Source organism: Seriola dumerili, unplaced genomic scaffold (genome assembly GCF_002260705.1).
Source record: "Seriola dumerili isolate Sdu_G_001 unplaced genomic scaffold, Sdu_1.0 BDQW01000121.1, whole genome shotgun sequence".
NCBI lineage: Eukaryota > Metazoa > Chordata > Actinopteri > Carangiformes > Carangidae > Seriola > Seriola dumerili.
This window is the reverse complement of record NW_019174376.1, coordinates 650,933-677,488: the sequence shown is the minus strand read 5'-3', so window position 1 is coordinate 677,488 and position 26,556 is coordinate 650,933. Positions and strand designations below refer to the sequence as shown.

At 39.9% G+C, this 26,556-nt stretch overlaps 1 protein-coding gene across 6 annotated transcripts in view; it reads right to left on the bottom strand.

The window, feature by feature from the left end:
• Nucleotides 1–26,556, bottom strand: part of LOC111224011 (voltage-gated potassium channel subunit beta-2) — an 80,694-nt gene that overhangs the window by 1,685 nt on the left and 52,453 nt on the right. For 3 of the 6 annotated variants that reach the window (XM_022748360.1, XM_022748359.1, XM_022748361.1), the window contains 12 exons: nt 13,578–13,621; nt 13,216–13,253; nt 12,839–12,918; nt 8,109–8,153; nt 7,514–7,558; nt 7,206–7,249; nt 6,815–6,901; nt 5,092–5,177; nt 4,788–4,908; nt 4,052–4,146; nt 2,555–2,675; nt 261–349 (listed from right to left, as the gene is read on the bottom strand). In XM_022748360.1, coding sequence (XP_022604081.1) covers nt 261–349; nt 2,555–2,675; nt 4,052–4,146; nt 4,788–4,908; nt 5,092–5,177; nt 6,815–6,901; nt 7,206–7,249; nt 7,514–7,558; nt 8,109–8,153; nt 12,839–12,918; nt 13,216–13,253; nt 13,578–13,621 — 895 coding nt within the window. Of the gene's footprint in view, nt 1–260; nt 350–2,554; nt 2,676–4,051; nt 4,147–4,787; nt 4,909–5,091; nt 5,178–6,814; nt 6,902–7,205; nt 7,250–7,513; nt 7,559–8,108; nt 8,154–12,838; nt 12,919–13,215; nt 13,254–13,577; nt 13,622–26,230; nt 26,443–26,556 lie in introns of those variants that run through there. The other 3 variants (XM_022748358.1, XR_002665198.1, XM_022748362.1) reach the window with 3 other exon arrangements.

Sequence of the window (26,556 nt, the reverse complement as noted above, 5' to 3'; positions counted from 1 at the left end):
TGCCTCCAATCCCCCTGGCAACTGATATGCTGCTGACCTTATTAACTCGGTACAGTAAAGCACCCAAGCATGCAGCAACAAACTGCCCATGAGGCCGAGCTGTACCCAGGAGATGAGGCTGCTGTTACGGACTGTAAGGCACAGATACGGGCCTGATGAAACAGGTCAGGTCACATTTTCACAAATTAAACCACTGATTTGCTCTGCAGGACAACAGACACGTGTACACACACAAACATACATTCATTTTGTAGCCTCACCTGTATCGCTCCTATGTTTTCCATCAGCTGGTCAGTGTTGGACGCCCCTAAAAGGACAGAGCTCACCCCCTCGTTCCGTAGGCACCACGCTGCAGGAAACCAGTAAACAGCAATGACACCCCCAACATGGCTATGGACACACACACACACACACTCACAACATCCCTCGAAACACACACCACAAATTCACACCAGTCTGATTTTCTTTTAACACACTAAATGACATTTCCTTTACAAAAACCTGGTAATACATCAAAGCTACTGCAACACTTTCTGTCCAAAACTACAGCTTGCCTCAAACCTTCACACTAAAACCCTCCCAGTGTGGAAGAAACATTCAGATCCTTTACTTAAGTACAAGTAGCACTACCACACCAGAAAATACTCAACATGTACCAAAGTAATATCAGCAAATGTACTTTAAATAGCAAAAGCAGGAGTACTCATTGTGCATCAGTGTTTGTTTACTAGAGCTGCAACTAACAATTATTATCACTATCAATTAATCTGGCGATTAGTTTCTTGATTACTTGTTTAGTCTACAAAATGTATAAATAGTGAAAAATGTCCACCCCAGTTTTGCAGAGGCCAAGGCGACATCTCTAAACAATTTGTTATGTCCAAAACCGAAATATATTTAGTTTACAATGTGCTCACCACTGAGGAGCTGAAACTATGGATTTTTTTTTTTGCTTTGCCATTTTTGCTTTGGAAAAAAATCACCTAAAAGAATAATCAATTACCAGAGCAGTTACAGATTAATGTCCTGTCGATCGACAAATCAATCTTTTTCAGCTCTACTACTTACATATCATCATATATTATTTTAATATTACTTCTGAATTAACATAAAGCCAGTATTTTATTATTGTTGCTCCTAATTTTACTTACCAAATAAGCTGTAAAATGAATGTGGAATAAAAAGTACAATATTTCATAAAATGTAGTTAAGTACAAAAAAATTGGACCTCAAAATAGTCCACAAATTAGCTATACACCACTACTGCACTCTGCTAATCTTATGCAGGAAATGTGCTTTCTTTAGTGATCTCTCTAAAGAAACCAACACAAAAGAGCCATTTCTGCTTGATGTGCTATTATAAATGTGAGTTCTATTATGCAATACAACTGCATGCTCTTGCAATTGAGCAGAATGTACTTGTAAACAGATTATAGCATAAAGGGATGGAGAATTTGCTGTAAAAACAGTGGGATTTATGACTCTACAAAAATCTTCCACCAACATGAGCATATGGCCAAAAAGACAACAGTTGAAGGTCTTCCACTAGACTGAAGAAAAGTAGACCTCCCCTCAGGCCACTGAGATACTCACAACATTCATGAACTCTATTCTCCCACTCACAACTACAGTCTGACCCCTGAATTTACCACTTGCTCCAGCAGCACCAGGCCTCAGCATCAAGCCAAAGGCAGGAAGGAGTCTGTCATTTTTATATAGTTTTCATTCAATACTCTAGTGCCACAACGGAGTGTAGGGGACTACATCGTAGATATAAATCTCTTCTGTTGCCTTCAGGAGCGCTAGAAGGATTTATGGTAATTGGGCGGGATGAGGGTGTCCACTAATGGGCCGTGAAACCTAATCTATGACACTGCATTACCGAGAGGGTGAAAAATCTGCTGTGATCCATGCTGAGGTACGAGACAGAGTCCCAGATTTACTTGCTGAGTCCCTCAAGACTGACGCTTTAACAGCTCTCGCAGGAGTGTGCGTCTTTGGGGTTTGCACATTCTCACTTTCCTGCCCGGCAGTGAATCGATATCGGTCACTCAGTGGATTTATGTCTGGGATGCTATTTTAATGCTGACACTGGAAACTGTTAAATACATGCTAACACCAGGGAAAACCACATACCTGCATATACAAACATACTGTAAACACATTTGCATCCCATATGTTGATATTTACATCATCACTGTCTTAATATATTCAAGGGACTGTGCCAAATGTTTGTTTAGAGGTAATTTTGTTGCTTTTCCTTTTGGATCCTGAGAGACAATGAGAAAGGTTGAAGATGAGTTTATGTCCTTTTAACATACACTATTTATTTTTTATTTTCTTATAATATTCTTATATATTTTTGTTTAATTATTTTCTAATTAAAAACTGCAGTAGATACAACAGACTCTCACACACACACACACACACAGCACAACACAACACACTGACAATCAAACCAGACAGCACCAAAGGTGCTGACCTCAGCCCGTCCGAGGGAGAGGGACGGACAGACAGACAGAAAGAGAGAGAGCGGCAGAGTGTATCTGCGTACCGATGGCGAGTTGGGGCAGAGTGCAGCCCAGCCGCTCCGCGATTGCCTGCAGCTCTTTCAACTTCGCCTGCTGACGCCGGCCCTCCTCACTCAAGATCTTGTCCTTCAACCACTGGTAACCCTGTCAAAAACACAGCACACCTGCTCAAAAACACAGCCCTGCTCACACGGCTGCGCTGCAGCTCCTGTGTCACCAGGGCCTGTTTTTAAACACGTGACTGTCTCCTGCTGTCTACACCTCAGCCAGGGAAACGTATCTCCAGCTAAGCTTACTGAAATACTGAATATTCAGTTCATTATGTCTTAGTTACAAAGTTAAAATAGAAAAATTCTTAAAAGAACTATTACTGTTGTTGAAATTATGTAGTAGCTGTCTAATTTTTATATCTCAATGTTAGAACCAAAGAGTATCAAAAGGTCAGGAATTATACTGTAGCATAATGCTATTACTAGCACACTAGCACCAGAAGGAATAATCACTGAGTTAAAGAGCCAAAATACCACAAACATCCACAGGCAACACTGAACCAAACAGGAAGCAGCACATTCCACACAAGTCGCCAAAGATACTGCACAACACCAAAATGGAGATCTAGGTTCATGAACCAGGAGAGGTCTAATCGACAGTCACTGACACGCAATCCACAGATACACAACATGCCACTCCACCACAGGGACAGATCATTGCATTAATTCAGGTGTTAGCTCCTGTGTAACGCAGAGGTGCAGTGAGTTATTTTTATGTTTAAAGGTCATGATGAGAAATGGCAAACTGCATGTGTTACTACTATTGTTTTAAGTAAAATAATCAAAGTAATTTGACATAATGGGAAGTGTGTTGTTGTTGCTGATTAAACTATGTTAAGGCACACTTCCTGAGTTTATCTGTCACTTTAAAGAGAAATATTCCACTGGGTTTCTGAGTGCTCACTGAACTAAATCATTGAAAGTTTTTCTCCACCTCATTAATGTTTGGTTAAAGTGACTGTTTTGTTCGCTTATGCTTGGAGCAAAACAAGTCTTTCAAAAAATGATTCTAGGTCACATATGAGTCGTCTGGATTAACACACTGAACTGCTTCATGATTCATCTACCAATGTAATTATTTAGCTTCAGTTTAAAAAGTGTTGGTGTACATCAGGGTAAATTAAAAAACAATTTGTTAGTGTGCACGCACGCTGTACTGTCATGGTTCTGTGTGAATGCATTGCTGTGCACATGTATCATGTGGCTCATGTGCGTTAAGATGACACCAGCTGGCAAACAGTGTCGCACAACACTGCTTGTGAAGAGGTACACAGTGCATGGCGTCAACATGGCACTGAAAACACACAGATATATGTGATGTTGCACAGAGTATACAGAACCTGAAAGACACAAACACACAATAAGCAAACAAACAACCAGCAACCAGTAGGGAAAAGATCACAACAGCGACACCAGCACAAATGATCAAAGTGGGATAAAGACAGAAAACAGCCAGTGAGGTTCGTCTACCTTCAGAGAGGCCCGAGAGTAGGGAGGCACCCTGCCGTCGTATTTCCCTGAGATGATCCCACAGGCCAGTGGTGACCATGTCATGGCCCCCACACCTGAGAACACAAACACGTGATCATCAACATCGCTGGAAAACAATAGCTTACTTTCTCAAAGGATTATAATATAAAATTTGGTCTTTAGAAGGAAAGGGATAATAGCAACACCACATTCCTGCTGTTTGAGTTTTAATCCATTTGGTCTGATTCTTCTTTTCAAACTGGATTTTAAGATGGGCCTGTTTTTGTTGACTTGGTAGATTGAGTACAGCAGCTGGCTAAAGAGAATCTGCAATGTCAGAAAGGACTCCTTTTCTGTCGTCTGCCAGTCAAGCTTCAGACTGCCAATTGTTTATGTGACAACTTATGTAAGACTCAAACCTGGATGACGTCAGCTCATGTGCTGTTGCTTTAGATGGACAGTGTCACAGCCACTGAGAATTCACAGCGTTTGTTGAAAACTGCTGTCATTCAAAAAAGATTTCAGGAGCTTATTATGACGATGAACCCTGTGACAAAACATTCACTGATCTTCTCGGGTCAGTTTTTAAGAAATAATGTATTTAAAACACGAAGCGTTGTGAGTGCAGAATTTGTGTCCGGTATTTTGCAGTCACTTAATTCCTCTATCCCTACTGTACTTGAGAGAAGACTTCATCTAATAATCCATGCAAAGCCACAAATCCATGACTGCTCACCTATCTTATGGAAGAGCTCAGGTAGCTGCACCTCCACCTTCTCTCTCTGGAACATGTGATACTCAGCCTGCTCACAGATGGGAGGAATCTGGTTGAACTGTCGCGCCACAGAGTACGCTTCCTACAGGGAGACATGGAAGAAACAAGATTAGAGCCACATACAGGACAGTGCAACAACGCAGATCAGCATTAAACAGAAACATCTAAGATAAAGCAAAGGGAGAGTTAATTCCAACCTCTTGAAAGAAGGAAATAATCCTAAAGGTATATTGGCAGTCATCTACAGAGATAAATTAAGTCTCACCATTATCTCCATTGGGCTCCAGCGGGATGTTCCCCAGTACATGGCCATGCCTTGATTTATCACATGGGTCATTGCTCGAACCGTTTCTGCAAGTAAAAATACACAAAAATGTTAAAAACAGCTTTAGTGATGGTGTCAACCTGCTGTGTTTGCAGCATAGTATTATTACAACCATTTTTTTCATTTTCTATATCTCTCTCTATAGAGCAGATAATTTCCTGAGTTCCTATTGGATGTGTATCTGAGTTCTTTATTCTTATAAAAGATGTGCGTTATCATTTGCAATCCAAATGGACAGGGGCCATTCAGCAGAAATGTGGAAAAGCTGATTATGTGAATCAGAATGGAGAGTGATTCATTCTGAGGAGGATGACATCTATCCACAACAAGGCATACGTGAATGACAGTAACGTAAAAATACACTAGAATCTGTCTTTTTTGATCTGCAACGTGCCACAAAAAAGAGGCCAGTGAAGTAAATTGGAGATGACAGGCATGTTTGCACCAGTTCAAATCTTTGCTTATATACAAAACTGGATGACAGCTTCTGTATTTTAAGCACAGTAGGTTAAAAAAAAATGTTTGGTTCTATAACATGAAAAATATTTTAAGGATTTTTTCAATTAATGTGCTGACCAGGCTTGACTGAATGTTACGCAGAGCTCAATCTCATGTTCTTCTCTCAACATCACTTTATTCTATTTAAAGCCTTCAGATCAGGGATTTAAATGTACAACAATATCTAACCCTGTGTGACTGTGAATTAAACCTCACATTATCCAACTGTAATTTCTCTTTTCGTTGGTCGAAGTGACCCACTGTCAGTGACCGCTGACCAAAATATCAAACATGTCAGATAACGATCAGGGTGTCCCCGACAAGATCAGGAGCACAGGAGAGCAATTGTCAGGAGTGTTGTCAGCTCTCAGTAATCCTCCATCCATCCATCTATCCATCTATCCATCTATCCATCTATCCATCCATCCATCCATCCATCCATCCATCCATCCACTCCTCTTGCTGATGTGCTGTTTCTCAAAACTTTCTTGGCTTAACAAACCAGCCCTCCTTTCATCTAGTGGGTGCGTGGCTTAAGAGGGTTTCTCTGTAAACTGAAAGAACAGCAGTTCACCTCCTTTTCACCGTGTATACTGCCCTTTAGCTATAGCCAGAATAAAATGTACCAGATGGTTTAACTGCTGTAGATTTGAAGGCATGGACTCAGAGCTGTCCGTGCAAACTGTGTGCAATCTTTAAAAGGGCAGATGGGAAAAAGAACCGCCTCGACTTTCACATCAAACAACACCTGCTACTTCTGACTAACAAGACATTGAAGTATTGTGAAAGAAAGAGCCTGAGCCGGTGATGCATCAAACTGAAGGCATGAAGATGACCTGTGACCCAACTGTAACCCAAAGAGGAACTCTGACACAGGAGCAGATGGATACAGTGTGACCAGCTGAACCCACACACAGTTAGCCCACTGCCATTTAAAGGTCTCCAGCATCAGTATCTATCTATCCTCATTCTGACTGTGGAGGTGGAGGACAACATGCAGCATTTAAAAATAGATATTTCAGTAACAAGAGGTTTATATATCCCAGCCTTCACTTTGCAGTAGTCATAGAGACAGAGGGGGGGGGTTGTTAGTTGTAATATGACAATACATAGGGAAATAATGGTTAAGTGTGTGAGAGTGTGAGAAAAGTAGAAGAAGCATTACCTTCCATAGGTGTATTAGGGTCCGGTCTGTTCGCAAAAACCACATCCACATAGTCTAACTGCAGTCTTTCTAGAGAGGCCTTTAAACCTAGAAATAAGCACCACAGTAAATAAGTGATAGTGAATCTCTGTTGTGCTACATTATTAAGTTCTTCATAAACACCCAGACTACAGTAAATACTGCCAAATTATTAGTGCATAGGATTCTCAAACAATTTATTTTTACAGGGCCATTGTACCAAAAAGTTTTCTCGGCAACTCCAATAAACCCAAGAGTATGTCAATTATTAAAATGTAGCCTTGTTTCCCTTGAGCCAGAACAACTTATTAGGAAGTATTTTGTTGTTGCTGTGTCAGCATTTAATCCAATAATCTGCAGCGCTGCTACTTACCTTCTATAATGTGTTTTCGGGATAAACCCCTTTCAGTCTCCGCTCTGAAAAAAAAAAAAATAAATAAATAAATAAATAGACCTCGGTTTATGAAAGGTTATTTGAAATATAACACGACCTGCGCCTCCTGGATGATATAATATCACATATCCTTTGTGAAATATGATCTAATAAATGTTTCAGCTTTACTGAAAGTACCTGACAACAGATTAGTTTGGAGGACGCATGATCCCATTACCAGGAACATCAGTCAAGGAGTGGAGAAAAATTATACATTTCTCATTTGGAAGCAACCAGATGAAACTTACTTTCCACCCCAGAAGATCTTTGTTGTTATCACCAGACTTGAACGTCTGAAAGTGGGAAATGAAAACACATCTGTTACAACAACCTGCCAAACGCAGAGAGTTATAGCCAAAAAGCCTCACGTGTTGGGAGTTGGTGATAACTGAGGTCTACACAAACCTTATATTATATGTATTAACAAGATGAAAAGCTCAGACACATCCTCTCAGTGATAATGCATTTCTACCTTACTCCTTCAATGTCACACTCACCCACATCCCACAGTAAGTGTGACTGTGCCAGAACTCGGCCAGCGCCAATGAATGAGTGTTGTGGGCGTATAACCTGACAAAGCTATACAAATGCCAATCCAGGACAGATAAAGTAGATGACAAGGCACTAGAAGTTCATCCATTATTCAGCGTCTTTGAGGAGGGACACAGGAGTGTGGGCATGGCACGGCGGCCCGCATTAATCTTTCATCTGCCTACCTTACCGTTCCAGTTCACAACACGCAGCCTCCCAATATGTGCAAGGAAGGAGATGATACAAGATTAGGGAGGCTGGCTGGGACGGAAATTAAAAAACACCAAACCCAATTTAAAGTGTGCATCATACCTCCACCCTTTCTTCTTTATGATGTTGCCGAGCACCACCTCTGCCCTGCGAAGCAGATGGAGAGAAGGCGTGATTGAATAAAGACAGTCTTAAAATGATAAGAATGTTTATACCCAACTGTCTGAGGGATGATTTTCATGCCCTAAATTTAAAAGAAAAAACAGTCCAACTCTGCACACATAATATTATTAATAATAATAACAGTATAAAGATATATAAGGGAGCTTTCATTGGTAAGTACACCTGTTTAGGACTGGTGAGTGTGAACTAGCTGCCAGGTCAGAGTCAGTAGGGCCTGGGCTCAGATTTGCTTTGGAGTTGGTCATTAGCAGCCACAGGGGTGCTAATGATTGGCATTACCTTCAACATGGGGCTCATTAGGACCAGGCAGAAACCTGTCAGTAGGATGTCTCTCCAGTCCTCCTACTCTGACAAATAATGAGACACCTCCTTGTAACATAGCCTCCCATAAAATGTATTTGTTCAATTCTGAGAGGTAAAACACAGCAATTAATAAGATTTGTTTGGGATTCATTTTGGGTGCATCGATGAATGACGTTAGCTGCTCTAACAGATGCAATTTTCAAATAAATTACATTTTGTTGTCAAAACCGTGCGCAACTACAAGGACCATAATTAATCTCATCTATGACACAGTGCATTAGTGCTCCTGTCAGTCGCAGTGCGGCTGTGTCGACACACGCTGAGTGGTGGCTCCTGGCTGTGGTAATCAGATGGAAGTTTAAACAATCAGCTAAACGAGAAATACTAACAACTTGTACCACTGACAAACTGACATGCCTGTATAAATGTTACTCACTGGGATTTTTATATGAAACACAGTGAGGAAAATTCACATATTTTCTAACCTGGATTTTATTCTCTCTCTCTCTCTCTTATTCTCGCCATTTCTGACAATGCAATTAGCTACATTGGGTAATTCAGGGAGCTAATTTCTGTGTTTCCTTTTGGTCGGACTAAGAGACAATTAGAGACAGTTAATTAATTTTATTGACTTTTTTTTTGTAAAACTGAAGTAGTGCAGCCTGGTTTTGTTCCCTAAATTTCAACTACAGAACCCGAGTCGAAAAAACACTGGAATTATCTTTGAACAGGACACTGATAGCCCTCCCTCCTGACGATACTGAAATGAACTAATAATAGAGTCAGAGTGATAAATTGGCCAGGCCGATATATAATTGGATTTTGAAATTGGAATCCCAAATATCGATATGAGTATCAAAACCTCAGGATTGTTTGACCTATAGCTGATGACAAACAACACAGTAACCTCAATGCACTAAAAAAACCTGTTTGATATTTTATGCAAAGTGCTGTTACTGTTAACCAGTAACCTTTGTTTTGAAAAGTGCAATATAGATAGATTTATAGCATTGTGTGTGTCAGTGCCAACACTTTGTAGGCGCATTGACGTGAGGAAGTATGAAAATTGATTGAACTCAAAAATATAGGAATTCATATGAACTTTTTTAGGATATTAATGGCATTGACACAATGTAAATTTTTCATTTTGTTTGTCTATGTTTTGTTTTGAAGGGTCCTGCTTTAATATTAAACCCCAAATATGTGCTTTTATTATTTATTTCCTTCCTCTTTGTTTGTTACTTATTAAAAAGGTAAATTCAATAAAATATTAATACCCAACCCCACACCAAAAAAAAAAAAAAAAAAAAAAAAAGAAAAAAAAAAAGTGTGTGTGGGTGTTCTTCTCTGTACTGATCTAGCGAGCAGCATGGGTACAGTAGGTGCTGCACTACTACTCGCTGGTCCAGACCTATCCAGCTGGAGCCACTACTTTTTAAACAACGAGCACTCAAGCACTCCCGAGAGCAATAATGTGTGTGTTTGCGTGCATAATAGTATGTCTATGTGTGTGTCTTTAGCAAATACCCACACAATGATCTGTGTGTTGCCCTTCGGAAATGTGAGTAATGTGAGAGCCCAAACATAAGGTACAGTGTGCCCTGAGCAGGTTAACTTTCTTCATCCATTAATTAGGTCTTTATCCCAGTGCCGAGGCGATGTTATGACTTACAGCACAAGCAATGGCGTAAGGCTGCATTATTCATGGATTTCAGATATTTTATTACTTTCAGATTTCTATGTAATTATGCTACCAATTTGTCACTGGTCTCACACAATATACTGTAATTACTATGTATCTAGAGCACAATGTCTGAGCCTGAAAGAAAATGAAGATGGAATTTTTTATTCTGCCAATTACTCGCACTTTTAAATGCTTTGAAGCCATGTGTTTGCTGATAACAGCAGCGGAAGGGGATAAGCAGAATATGTTTATTTGTGCAATTACACATATTTATTCCTATATTGAGAAACAGCAGCTTGTATATTGGGATGGATACGCTAGTTAAATAACACAATCAATATCTAAATATCGCTATATGTTGAATGTTGGTTTTGTGACCATTTCTCTGTTTTGTAGAGCTAAGGCTAAACAAACACGCAACACAAACAGCCAGAAACTGCCAAGTGCTGTGCATGAGCAGGGCGAGGAGAGTGAGCACAGCTTACAAACCTTATTTATCTGTCCACTATCGCAACACAGAATCAACAATACAGCAGCCGACTGTACAGCCACCACTTCACGTTGTCTGAGTCTGACTGATGACGGAATCACAGTTAAGCCAGAACCAAAGACTTCACATGAAAGCTTTCTCTATTCTGATGTGCAAAGTGTGAGATTTGTTCCTCTCCTGTGTGTGTGCATGTGTGTGTGTGTGTGTGTATGTGTGTGTGTAATATAAGCTCCTCGGTGCTGCTTTGTGCTGGAAGCTGTCAGGATTAACACCTGTGCAACACATACTGAGCTATGTGACATGCTGTCACAAACATTTGCACGTGCCAAACAGATTTGTGCTTTCTGCTGAATTGTTGTTTGTTTTATGGTCGCATGATGATTATAGTTGGAGTTGGTAATATTTCTGTGTTAAAGATCAACTTTGCGCTCATTTTTTTTCTTAACCCCATCCTTGAGCAAGGACGAAGTGATTGTTGAAAGCTCCTCAGAAAAATAGAATATGTAGTGATGACGTTAGGCAGACGACAGCTGCTGAGGCATTAGATGATAAAAGTGAAGAAAACCACCAGAGACCTACTGCATGTTTCTTGTCTTTTTGTTTTCTTTTGATATTCTTTTGAGAGACACCAGCACACTGACACATCTCCCCAAACATAATGGCAAAACTAGAATATTCTTGGGAGGATTAAAAAAGGACTTGGTGCTGTTAATCAGAGATACTGTTTGCAAAGGATAATCCCTTAGATTATTTCAAAGCACCCAAGTTACTACAAAGCCAGATTAATCCACACTGGAATTTAAACCATCATTACATACAGCGATAAGGCATCACAGGGCTGCTCTCTGAGGTTAAAAATATCATCACTAGCTGTCCTGTAAATTTAGACCCAGACTGTGAATATCTGAACCCTCATAACTGTAACTGCAACAATGACAAGGTGTGACAAAAAGGACAGCCCTAATTTCAGGTCTACATTCAAGGAGAGACAGATTAATCTTTTGTGCCCATTAATAGTTCATTGGAACTACTTTTTACCAACAGAACAGAGCCAATAAAAAGTATTGACAGTAGCCAAGTTGGGAATTAATGTGTGTTTCCATTAGGGCTGTCAACAAAAATTATAAGTTTGTTTATATAATCGAATTGTAAGGGAAAATTCCTTACAATTCCGATACTAGTATTGGAAATGTCTCTAATACTGCCTAAAATACTGGATCAGAAATCAGTGAGTATGCGAGTCTATGCACTGATCCCACACCATGTAACATATTGATAAACTTTCACACCCAGATAAAACGGCAGATGAAACAGTAGCCTACACAGCAAGTTGCGCTGTGCCACCACTGGCAACTACTTTTAAAGAGCAGCAAAGAAAAATGTATTTCTGGTAGATAGCTGATAGCCATCGGCTGATCTCAGTAAAAGGTGGACCATGGTCCGGGTCCAGACCCAGATGCTGTCCTATCCAGGCCAGGACCTAAAACCTATAAATTTAACATTTTCAGTATTTCTGTTTTAACCAGTGCAGTTTTTCTAGTCCGTAGGGCACTGGTCATGTGATGCTACTCAGCCAATCATTACAACTCAAATCACTGTGTGAGATACACTCATGGTGAGTCAAGACCAGACATAGTCATAGAAATAAATTGTAGATTCTCAGCATATGACAGTTTGCAGTAGTAGGCTACAACAGTTTTAAATTCTTTTTCCATATGTTGTGAAGTAGTAAAAGATCCAAAATGAACAGTGTAAACGGACTACTTGATTACTGGATTATTTAAACAGCATTTGTTAAGGAGTGATTCTGGCACAAGCTTTTTGATCACTATAAGCAGCTGCACTGAATGCACTACATGATGGACAGGAGTCATTCTGTAGTAACACATTGCTAATGATTTCTCAAAAAGAATTTCATTCACCTCCATTGTGTATTGCGTTGACCTCTGCACATTTAACTGAAGCTATCTGCATGGCCACATGCCAACAAAATAAATAAACTAATATATTTTTTGATATATGGGTGAAGTGTGCACCTGACATAAACACCCAAGCATGGCAACCAGTCTATAATCTCTACCTGGTGACTTTATCATCAATCATATCAGCAGCTTCATTATATTTGGTGTTTCTGCTGACTGATGAGAGACCTGTGGCACAGGATATACTCACTTCCCAGCAGCATAGACCTCTGCTGTGTCAAACAGATTGATGCCATTTTCATAAGCCAGAGTCATCAGCTGCTCTGCCATCTGTTGAGAGAACAGGGGAGAAGGAAGAGGGAGGGGAAACTATGGGGTGAGTGATCACTGATGCGAGGTGTTAGGGCTATTCAATAATTAAAATTTCCTTCACAAGATTAAAGACGGATGCTATGGCTTTGCCTTCTTTTAACATATGTTTATTTTGTGTTGGCTCTATCTTGCAATATGTTGTCACTAAATGTAAAAATAGGCTTCTTGAGCAATCCAGGATATGCCAGATCATATGGAGGGTTTCTATTCCCAACTCCTGACTGATGGAAGATCACAAAATCCATCTGCTCTCACCTCATCCGTTATCTGTCCACCGAATGTCACCCATGTTCCTAAAGAGGATGACAGGGAGGTGCACGTCAGTGTAATACAGAAACACACACATGCACAGAGATAAGCAAGTAAACAGTGATACTTTATGTACAGCACAAGTGATACTGCACATACTGTACAAGAAACAAGATCTAGCTATTTTATAACTTCTTCTTTATAATTCCTTATAACTTCTTGCCACTAAACTTTTCCCCACACCCTTTTTCTCCCTATCTGAAGTTAAAGCACCATGGGGTTATCAGTTCGCCTCACAAATCTGCTATGCAAAGTCTTTGGGGTGAAGAAAACTTCTCAGTGTGCCCAATAATCTAAGAGGCTCTTACCTAATCCAAGGCAGGACACCCGCAGGCCCGACTTTCCAAGGTTTCTGTCAAAACAGAGAAAATTACATTAACATTAATGCAGCACTAAGGTGGCAGTGGTTTGTGATATTTTGCACAGTGGCGGCGGGTATGACCATTAGAGAAGGACTTAAACCCCTCACTTTGATTGATAAATATATAAAATAAACAACCCTATCAAACTTTTGTAATGGAAGAAAAGTCTGTTCTTAAGATTCTTACTGAAGTGGAAGCTTACAGGCGTGGAAGATGAGAAGAACAGCGCTTTGTGTGGATTTGAAGCCAGCCTGTAACTGCCTCTACTGCAGCACTGACACACGTCGAGCAGATGGGTAAGGAAGGACAGTTACACGTGTGCTGACAATGAGAGTGTGTGTGCATATGTGCAGTATGTGTGTGCAGAGAAATGTCAGGAGAAAGTAGGAGACAGGAAATGGGACTTAAACAGGCCCACCATGACATCCACTGAAATTTCTCACAGCACACCAGGATCCCTCAGCCGCCATCTGAGTAAAATCCCCTACAGCTACACGGAAGCTTCACTACTCACAACAACTTGCTCCTAAAGCTGGCATCTCTGAGCCTATCAGAGTCCAGACAGACCCCTCTGCTGACAATCACAGCTTTGGTTAGGTCTTTGATCCTTTTGTACAAGCTATTAAAGGTTTCTGACACGTCTATGGCTCCTGGTTAAAAGGCAACATCAGAACAGATTTGTTATAATCACTGAAATGACTCATCTTTTCTTTAATTTTCAGTGTATCTTCAGATCAATGAAAACCTCCAGACCATAATAGTTCTATTTCTTCAGGTATCTCTGATCTCAGAAATGATTAGACAGAGAATGAAGCGTGCTACGTCTGGTCACCCTCCTTCAGGAGATGTGCTGGCAGTGTAAAAAGATAAAAGAAATGTGGCATCAGAGATGATGTAACATGAGCAGGAGTCAAAGTGAGCGTGTGGGAGGATATCTAATATATTTTTATAAGACTGCCTGTATAGAAATACAGTGGAAATGAAAAGGAATATAGAGGAAGACAGGGTATAGGTGTGTTGCTTGTGTGTGTGTGTGTGTGTGGGTGTGTGTGTGTGTGTGTGTGGGTGTGTGTGTGTGTGTGTGTGTGTGTGCAGATGCATGTTACATGACTGTTCTTGTGACTGCATGTATAAGTGGTACTCTATGTGTTTGTATGTATATGTGTGTGTGTGTGTGCGGGGGTGTTTTGTGAAGCCATGATAAGACTGCTGAATTGCTGGAATGACTAACAAAACACTTCTTTCAATGTGATCTGAACACCAAGTCCAAAAACACTGACTAAACTGTTTAAAATATATATGGAAATCTCAACAGAATCATATCCCCTCTAAGTAGGCTAAGCAGCATACATTTGTGTTGTAGTGGGAAAAAAAAATCTCATCAAATGCTTTAAGTTTCTTTTTGATGTCTCTCCATATAGTTAAAAGAGTTAATCCAGTTAAATGTTCAATAAATCGTCAAACATCATTAGTTACGCTCTTTCTCCACTGAACCACCATGGATGCTCGGAGTGTCTCTCCATTCATTTAGATTGTGTGACAGCATATCACAGCAGAAATCAACCCAGTTTGGAGCCATCTGAAGTTTCATCAGATTGAGTGATATTGGGAAATAATGAAATCATATCCACTTTGTATATTTTGAAAGTAAAGCATTTGTGTCCAACTTATTCTCTACAAAGAGCCTCATTAAAAAGATCTGATATGGTCAGTGAGGTCTATAATCGTGTTACAGTTTGAATCCAAGAGCCTGATGACGTCATGTATAGGAACCTACTGACTTATAAGCAAACACAGTGTCCCTCACAGTCATGAGGGAGAAGAGAGAATGATAAGAGAATCTAATGGGACTACGTGCCCTTGTGTTGCACCGCGGGGATAAGGTTAGCACAAGTCCCCTCTGGCAAACCACTGGAGCTGATCTACAATTAACAGCCCCTTAATTGCATGAGTAAAATACCCCCCAGGGGGCAGCTGCTCGGCATCATAAACAGAGATAACGAAACCAAAAGCAGATTACTGACCAAAATTGTTATTGGAATTAGTTTGTGTGTTTTTAATGGTGGACTTGTCAAATGGCAGTGCCAAATATTTTCTTCACCCACTCACAAATTCTGCTTGACTGCATTGTCTTTTAAATGAGCTGCAAACACTGTAGGGTTCATCTCTAAATCACAGTTGAGCTACTGTACATTCAGCTTAGAGTGTGTTTCAAGCCTTTCTCTGTTCCAGATTTAAATACCTAATGTGATTAAACAAATTCATTTTGCTAAATGTGTTAATACACGGTGCACAAGCATGCCGTGCATGACTGACATGCATAGTTAACCTGTCTAATTAGATAAACTAAGAGCAACTGTAAAAACAAAAAAAAAACAAAAAAAAAAAAACAAGCCTCTAGAGTGGTACCATTTTCATCAGCATGTGTAATCACAAAGCGAAGCTTACTGTGTGAGTGTTGCATAAGAATGTTTTAACGATGAAGACTGCACATCTAGTACCAGTGTATTTAAGCACTTCCCCAAACCTAAAAATAAGTAACAAGGGTATCAGAATACACAGCTCTGCCCTTGCCATTGTTCTCATTGTAAGGATGTCTCTTTGTCAGCACATTGTTGTATTCAATATTTTACTAGACTGGCCTTGAATACTGCATTGTGTGTTGCTTCAATGACCCTCTGCCAGGCCCTGTAAGTACACAGGGGTCAGATTCCCGCTGAGCCTCAGCAGACATGAACCACAACAGTAAAGTCATCTCTCTCACACCCTCCTCAATAATAAAGGAGACAGGTACAGTACAGGACTGCAACACCACTGCAGCAGCGGGGACAAGGCCAGATGGGATCCAGTGAACAGGACACATAGTGACCATAGTACTTGTCCAGTATGCTTGTTTGCGTTGAAATACTAGGTAACCTTTCACTGTGGTTTCTGTCCACATCACCCTTCTGATCCAATCAGCACAAAGCCTAAGGGGACAGGGTGAGGCATTTCATTTTGGTTTGTGGGTTTATTTGATTAGAGGTGGCTTGGATATCTGTTTGGGGCTTGTTTACACACAGATTGGATTACACTTTATTTCTTGACAAAATGAATTCTGAATGTCCAATCATTCAGCGGTGCTGCTAACTGTGGAAGATAGTGGAGCTGTAATATGTTTTCTTTCTATCAAGGTCTGCATAACAAAGGGAATACCAGAGGTCACCTAAGAGTCTATTTCAGTCATCTATTAGTGATCAATGGATTACTGATTATTGAATTATTGTCTCTCAAGGAAAGAAAAAGATACGTAATAATGGGCATTAACACAATCATAGAAGGTATGCAAAGATAAAAATGAATATGTTGACGGTACATAACATTAACTTAAACAGTCCTCAGCTACTGCTATGCCTATTGGTAGCTGAGTCATTGTATTCTCTGTTAATGCTATTTAAGCACTGCTAACTGCATGAATCATGTTGTTAGAATGGCAAAATAATGGGAAATAATATTCTGAACAGCGAAATACAATTTAATAATCACACAAAAACAACCAAACATACAAGGACAGAAAGGACAAGTAGATAGCAAGCATTAATAGATACCCATCTTTGACACATGGCACCACTAGCCCACACTGCACACTGGGGAACTGAAGTATCTACACTGAATAACCAACATAAAACCAGCTGGTTACCCTTGGGATTGACAAATGTCAAAAACAAACTGTGTATTTAGTTCCTGTAAACACTCTGATGTATGAACTAAGCTTTGAGATAAGGTGAGAGCTGCTTAAAAGTATTTTGACACAATATCTAACCCGTAACTTCCCAATAACAAATCAAGAATAAATGTAACTGTACGTCTTCAATTTCCTATGAATGACACCCTCCTCTCCTGGGTCAATCAATTGCCCCCTAATTACCTCTAAACAAATACTGTGGTGACCCATTTAGACCAATCAATACAATTTTAACTAGAATTACCGCCTCATCGTTGCATGCCTCTGCCAACCAGTCAGTTTGTCGTTTACATCCATGTCTGTCAGAGACTCCTAAAATTTAGGTAGTGAAGACTTTGAAGGAACTCAGTAAAAGGTATGTTTTGTGATTGGATTTGTAATTAGAGAATGAATTCTTGATTTATGGTGAAAAATGTGTTTTGTGAGGTCACAGTGACCTTCACCTTTGACCACCAAATTCCTATCGGCCCATCCTTGAGTCCAGATGAACATCTGAAGAAATCCCCCGAAGGAATTCCTGAGATATCGCATTCAGGAGAATGGGACAGACGGAGGGACAGCTCATGTATCTAGAGTATGATGGCAAGTCCTGATATGAATGGATTTTTATCCATTATTATGCCTCATGTCTTCTAAATCTAATTCACGATAAACTTGGTCTCTTGTCTCATAATATGTATCCAAGATCACACCCTATGTCTCAGCAAAAACCACAGTTTTCAACAGATTCCCAGGATGTGAGTTAGTGATGCGTTCAGTCTACTGCTGCACCATTTAAGTCATCATTTATACAGGGCATCACCTAAATGCTGATCATGTCAAATCAGCTTTAACTGTATGTTTTAAAACTATGGTTGAGGATTTAGATGACTTGGTCCTAAGCAGTTCTTCAATTCTCTAATTATCATTTCAACAACAGAAAATTCATAAACTGGTTTAGTATAAGCACATACAGTGAAGGACTAGAGGCATGGAGTGGGAGGACTGAGTGGGAGAAAGGGCTTAAAGTCACGGTAAAGTCAGCGGACAGGACAGGGTGATGAATGAGCAAACAAGGTCACAGAGCTGTAAAGAGAAACGTGTTGAGAGATATGTTCACTGAGCTGAACTATTAATACTGCCTCACCCGTGGCTTCAACTTGGGAAAAACGCACACGCCGAATTCCACTAACTCGTGTTGGCTGAAGGTGGTTTCCTCCTCCATTCAAGTTTATGTAACATCCATTTCACTAAAAGGAGTGGAGGGAGGGAGGGATGGAGCGACAGAGCAGAATTTAAGACACTGGATTAAAATTGTCCTGACTAGGCAATAAGAAAAAAGGAACAGGGTGAACCACTTTGTCCTGAAAAGCTGCTTACACACACACATTAACAGCGATTAAAGGAACATTTCACCCCAGACTAAAATTTCATTATTATCTGCTTCTCTGTATCATTTGAAACTGTACAGGTATATAGCATATGATCCCTATTTATCTAATAGCCTCCTATTTACCTTAGTATTCACCTCATTGGTTGAAACATGAATGGTTGTGCTCTTTGTTGTGCACATCCTCCAGCGTTCCATCATGAGCCTCTATTCACTTGCTGCCAGCCGGACGACCTTTTTTCAGTAGATCAAAACAAAAAGACTCGATTCTTGTTTTAAATAAAGCACGAGCTGGAATTGCGGGGGCTGAGTTGAAACCGGAGGTGAATGGATATAGACTTTTTTTTGGGAGTTCAAGTGTTGCTTTAAAGGACGACTTTTACATTTTGGTAAATACACTAATTTGCTGTCATGCAGACAGCCAGATGAGAGGGTCGATAAAGAGGTATGAAGTGAGAGCCAGGAACTGATTTGCTTACCTCAACATAATGACTGCAAGAGAGGGAAAAACAGCCAGCCTAGTTATGTCCAAACTAGACAAGAAATAAGTACGAGTACCTCAAAAGCTCACTAATTAATACATTATATCCTGTTCATCTAATCCATACACAAACAAAAATATAAAAAAGGAAAGTCTCTGTAGCTGCTGGAGCTATTGTTATACTTAACACACATATATGAGAGTGGCACCAATCTCATCATCTATTTTTTCCCAAGAAAGTAAATAAATATTTACCAAAATGTTGAACTGCTCACACAGCAACACATGACTACACCCTTACAGAGGATCCACTAAATTGTAATTGTCAGAGCTTGGGGTATGCAAGTCTTCATACAAATCAGGCAGTTATTTTTTGAGTGTCAGCCATGATTTTCTGTTAGTGTGGTAAGGTTAAAATGACAGAAATAAGTATGTTCTCACAGGCAACACAAAAGGCTGGTTTGTGTCCAAAAAGAAGCACCACGCATAGCTTAAGACTGTTACAGTGAGCTCAGACTAACTGCAATATATGGAAAATATGGACTTAACTGGTCAAAAATGCCATGTGATTCATTTCAAGCTACATATTTCAGCCCCACAGTTTTCTTCACGTCTGGAGGATGTTTTTTTCTGTACATTCTGTACCTTTTTCTGTACAAAAATCAATTTCCTCTCATGGAGACTTTTAAATGAACACATGCTCAGTTATACACTGTATACTGGTGTTAGCTTGCAGCATCGTATCTGACAGCAGCTTGAGAACACAATGTCAAATGTGATTTCATTTTGTGTATAGAAACAACTTCATACATACAGCAGCCAGAAACATAGAGTTATTGGCATTGATGGCAAAATGGCAGTTTTGATTTACACATAAACAGATTGTTGGCTCAGAGGGATTTCCTTAGGCAGAATTTGTTTTTCTTCTAACTCAGGCGTTTTCAGAGGCTCTTGTCTGGGGATAAATCTGCCAGTGCCCTAAGCAACGGAAAATCTTCTGCTATATGTTGGAGAGGAGCGATGGGGAGACTTACTAACACCTGTGGGGGATTCCAAGTCTCTGCAATCGTTTTTTGTTTTTTTTTTTTTTTAACTGTATGCCTTTTGACTCTAACATCCTGACACCTTTTTAAACTGAGTACTGTAGCCTAAGGAAACTGATTGTATTTCATGATCCTAAATTTGATGGAAAAATTGACATACATGTCTCTAAAAGTACAAACTATCTGAACTTAATGCATTGGAAGAAGGTTGCAAACAGAATTACAAATAGAACTGCAACAATTAGTTAATTAATCAACCTAGAAAATTAATCTGCAACAATTTTGAAAATAAAATAATTTGCTGAAATTCTGAGGTTCCAGCTTCTTGGACTTGAATATTCTCTTGTTTTCTTAGTCTTCTGTGATTATAAACTGAATATCTCAAAAATAACACATTCATTTTTCACTATTTTCTGGAATTTTATAGACCCTTATAACAAATAAGCAAAACACGGTTAAATCAAGGCTCAAACTGTACTAACAAGTCTTTAAGAGGATATCTTGCTGATAAAAAAGAGCTTGCATTGGACACTGTAAAAAAGAAAAGAAAATTGGTCCATCTGCCTAATTTAAAAAAAATGAAGTTAAATATTCAAAATACACATGACTAAGCATGATCCTGTGGGGTAGATGGGATTTTTGCCTGCTGGCCTGTGCTCTAGTACTTTCTGAAGTAAGTTAAAGCCTCACTTCTATTTGTTTTACATCACTGACTTAGACATTACGTAACATTCAGTCCAAATGCTTCTCATGCAGAAAGAAAATCTAAATCTAAATTTCACTGGCGAAACAAGTCTGTTGATTCAGTGCTCATTTATAAATCCAAACACCTCTCCTTGCTGTGTGAAGAATAACAGTCTAGTGTGGCTGTTCTCAATAATCTTGTCGAGCATTCATGCACACAAACCTTGGAATAAATCTGTATTTTAGCAATGCTACACTAAGCCCAACAATCATGTGTAACCCCTAAGGAAAACAAAATGCAACGTAAACGAAAGTCACAATGAAATTCCTGCACACATACAGTATGAAACTGACTGACTACGACAAAGGACTCGGCTCTTCTTGGCAGTGTACGGTAGAATTAATAAATCTAGGCCATTTCTAGAGCGTTTAAGAAAATAACATGCAGAGTGAAATGAGTGGTGCTAAGACACACGCACGCACACAAACACACACGAACAGGCCTCTAATTAAACTCTATCAGTGAGGCAAAGAAAGAACAGCTGTCTTCATTTTCTCCTTCAACATAACACAAGTGTCTCTCTCACATGCAGACACGCTTATAGACACATAGGCAGAATGATACACAACAAACCCCCCCCCTCCCTCCCCATCTGACTCGCTTTCTTATACACCAACACAGACAAAACCTTAGTGCATACAGTGAAACACAAGCCTCCATCAATAAATGAACCATCCCACTGTTTGGCAATTTCTCTCCACATGCCCAGAGCAAACAGATGGCGAATGTTCTGTGCACATTTAAGATGGTACCTAAAGTGGCTACTGTGGCCTGAAATCTGTGCTGTGGATGAGTGTTAGTTAGTATTTACATCAGAGTGGCCAAAATGTACTGCTGTACGTGTGTTCTGTTCAACTACCGTGGTCTATTTATGATTCATATTTCAAGGGGGAGTGCAGGCTGTGGAAAGCTGGCTCCCTGATGAAGAGAGCCCTCAGAACGCAGGAGAACGTCCCAGCATGCACCCACACTCACGACGCCCCAAATCTCACACCCACGGCTTTTGTCACCCAAGACTGGGCGATGCACGCTTTTGCGTCTGTGTAAGAGAATATCGATGCTCAGTTTCATCTTTCTTAAACATTCCCTAGCAAGGAAACACATATTCCCATAGTTCAGCATCACCAATTCACTGTTCATTCTGCAATCACAGCTAATAACAACAGGCAAACACTAAACTTGCATACTGATAATTATGTGTAAATGTTGCACGTTTCATTTGTACATCTTTGACACTCTCCTCACATTTCTCTCTTTGTTATTTCTGCCATCTGTTACACCAACTAACTTCAAGGTGCACTAAACAAAGACAACTCAGGGGGATGGGCTTCTTTTTTTTTTTTGAGTAGCGTCTTATCTCAGTCATTGATAATGATACATCGCAACCTCACACAACACTGTGGTGGGATTTAAATGCCATCCTCTTACACAACACTGCCAGTAGCAATATACTGGGGCTGTGACTCACTGTCAACTTTACAACCAAAAGTGGACCTCCAGAGATGTGAGGAATCCTACTGACAGTCTGGGCTAAGGCGAGTTACTTGTAGATTTACACTGGGGGAGGAGGTGAGTCAGCTCTGATTTACACGTTCACTGCAGTAAATGATACTGAGTGCAAAACAGCAGAATTTTTTTGTAGCTGATAATGAAGTATGGCAAAGAACAATAGCTTGCTTTGACCAAAAAAAAAAAAAAAGATAATAATAATAATAATAATAATAATAACAAAAAAACTCCTACAAATGTTATCCACGGTAGTTTATGGTGAGCTCTTAAATATCATCTGCGTAAAGCACAGAAATGGTAGTGCAACTGAAAAGTAGTATGTATTCAAACTAATTCAACCCGGCATTAGTTTGCAGCAGTTTATTTGCTACGCTGAAGCAAAGTAAATGTGAATCATTCCCTAAAGACCCTCCCTGGGTTTAGTTGATTGAGAGAGGAGCAGATACCGGACTGTGAAAGGGAAGGGGTCTTATGGGATTGACTCTCCACCTGCACAGTCTCCCCAATCTCACAGATATTCTTCCGCTCCCTCAGCAAGACTACTTTACATAATCATAAGCCATTTTGTGTGCATCATTAATTCAGTCCTGACTGAAGCCATTTAATCATTCCTTAGAGGAGGTGCGGGCTCTCACAGCTGAGCTTGATGATTTTAACCAGTCATGCCACGCAGACCCAGTGTCACATTACAGAACGGCTCAGTCTGCGGCGAGGCTGCCCACTAAAGCTGCCGCAATCCCTCTGCACCTTGAAAAGACAGTCACTTTGATGGTTTCCTTGGCCTTGTGGGTGAGGTCACTTTGAACCTAACATGCATCCTTGCTCACAGATGTAGACTGACAGTCTTGATTCAATATCAAGGCTGCCATTCAAGGAAAACAGAGAGGACTGAATGCAAATGAGGCTGATCTGAATTTCACACTGCCATTCTGCAGTGTGGATAATCGTGGAAAGTTTTGTTGAGTGGATAAGGCAGCTTTAACTGTATTCTTTCGGGGCACAGTTATAAAACCACTAACTTCGTCAGTTGTCAAAAGGGCAAAATGAAAATTTCAAACTGAATGTAACAGAGAAAAAAGAAATCTTGCGCTCAAGGATTAGAAGAGAATTACGTGGCAATGTTAAAGGGCTTGCAAGATTCAACTCAAAGAGACACATTTGAAACACAGTGACAGGAACACATACCACTCCAGCCTACTGTACTTCCTCTTGGGCATAGTGCATACACCAGCATTAACCTCAGCACTCTCCCTTTTTGCCTTTCACTCCTCCTTCCTTCCCTTTCATTCCTTTTCTTAAAAACCACAAACACTATGTTGTACCCTCAGTGCATCAATCTCTGAGCCTCGTGCTGCATTAAGAGCTGGAATACCTTCAGTTTGCATCAGATACAAGCCTGGTTCACAAACACAGAGCCCGTTATGTACTTTGGACCACACAGCAGAAGTGAAGAGCACAAACAGCCGCTGGCCCCCGAGCTGAAAATGATTTTACTCATTCAATATCATTAGCCTCAATAATGACAGTGTGCCAACATGGCAAGCCTGCCGCTAGCAAATCAGATGCAGGGGATTGTTGTGTGCTTTCAGACAAGAGCACAGAGGAAGGGTAATGTGTTTCCTCAGATTGACCCCAGTGTTGATTTCTCAGTCAACAATCAAATGCCATTAATTTGCACAATGGAAAAAAAGAATTCTTCCTTAAAAGGCACAATGTCACCCTGCACTTTTTATTCTTTAGGTTTGGGGCTTTAAAAAATAAACGGTTGATTTCAAAATTTACAGTTAAAATCAAATCATTTACCACTTGCGTGACAACCCTTAAAGATCATAGTACAAACACCCAATGAAATATTTTGTCCCTATTATAATTTTTAAGAGTAAAGTTAAACAGTTTAAGAACAGCTTATATAAGCTTTTGTTTAAGCCTCTATATTGTGATATTTCGGATGTGGTTTTGATACCGCTGCAGAAACAAATACATGTGTGTGTGTTCAATTGTATTCATTTTATATCACAATGACTGGCAACACCTTTAGCAAAAAGACAGTATACCTTGGTGACACTGCTACTCAAACCAAGGTGAGAAACATCGATGAATGTTACAATATTAATCGATATTTTTATATGACACACAAGATTAAGTTGCTGGTCAGAATATTAATAATATGAATGACAACGCACTCTAAACATTTATATAGTAATGGTTGCAGCTGTGCCAGAATCTACTACATGAATTTTGGTGATAGCTTGTCCTGTTCAATTAAAATTCATGCCAAACAAATAGTCTTTAGTGAGAAGTTGAGTTGACAGGTGGGAAATACACACACTGTAGGTTATTATTGCAAAATAACTCTAAACCTGACAGGTTGAATAAAGTCACAGATTCAAGCAGATACATCGCATTAATGGCCAGCTTGTCGCAGATCATAATGTCACTACCTTACCACGTTGGAAAATAATGTGCATTCATTTCCTCGCTGACACTGACTTCACAATTTGTTGTCCTCCAATTCTGTTCAATTTGCCATCCACTCTCCCCCTAGGCTCAGCACCTCAATATGTTTTAAAGATATTCCACTTCATAATCTTCTTCTGCTCCTTTTCCAGCCGTTGTATAAAAGCCTGAATAATTTGAATAATTCACCACACGATTAGAGACACGGCATTTGCATTTTGTTACAAATGCTTTTCTGCACGTGAACCTCTGCTTAAATGTTAAATATGGCGTATGGTAGATAAAACACGGTCATTACTTTTCATGTCCCTTAGGGTTTCTACACACAAACAAGCAATATAATTTCCCTTAAATAAAATGCAAAACTGAAGAGGTGGGATACAAATTCAACACAGCATCACATCAACATACAATGTTGTGGGCAAAAACTATCATTATGCAAAGTGTCTGTTCGTTTTTCTGTGCATTTAGAGAGGCTATTCAATACGACAAAATTATTAATAGTGACAACTGACTTATGTAGCTTTTCATTCAATGACTGGAAATGCAGCTAATCTGAATTTTTCTGCTATACGTTCATAAAAAGAACCGCAGTGATAATTATCAGTATAAACCCACACTGTAAAGAAAATCAAGACTAAGACCAGTGAAAGGTAAACAAACAAATGAGGTTTTATGAGAACAATATTCTCTCACTCAGAAGACTAATCTGGGAAAATACTAATTAGTTCCCCCTTTAAATCTGAACAAATGCGGCTCACTGTACTTTGTATAGCTTATGCATTTCATTCCTGCACACAACAGATTAGACATCGACTGCCACTAACTAAATGTCAACCACTTAAATACAAAGATCAGATGAAATTACAAACTGCAAAGCTCTACTTCCAAGATCTAGCCGTTTTTTGAGATCCCACTTGATAAACAAATTCAAGTTTGGGGAGGTGTATCAATTAGTTACTGTCATGATGAAGCATTTCTCTCAACAGTCATCAATCTCAAACTGGTGGGGTTTGAAACTTTTGACAGGAAGGCATAAGGAAGATAAACTGACTTAGACTAACTATTGTATGTCAAAGTAGAAAAACAGGCCATCCTCTCTGTGATTTATTGTACCATGAGCCAAAGCATTTGATGGTCATCTGTTAACATATATTATAACAGAAGGAGGCAAACCCTCTGCTTTAAGATTCCTTTAAATTTGTAATATCAGACCGAAAGTTTTAGGGCCAAATATATAACTACCAGTTAACAGTTTTTACATGCCCTACCTATATTTCATGCCAGTCTTCATGCTTTGCTCGCTGGAGGAAGGCACACTCTGAACAGAGAGTTGTCCAAGACTGCGAGCCACCATTGCCACTGCTCTGAACTTGCTGCGGGTGCCTGTGTTGGGGCTATTGGCGTTCTGTCGGTTTAGCCGGTCCTCCGTATTGCGGCTCACCCCTCCGCGATGGTCCGTGCACACTAATGACACCTGCATCCTGTCCCAACGGCAGATAGTCCCAAAGGTGGAAAGTCTGAGGATCCACTGAAGAGAGTGAGACTGTTCAGTCTGTAGGACGCAATTACTCCGAATCTAGCCTCAAAAACTGTA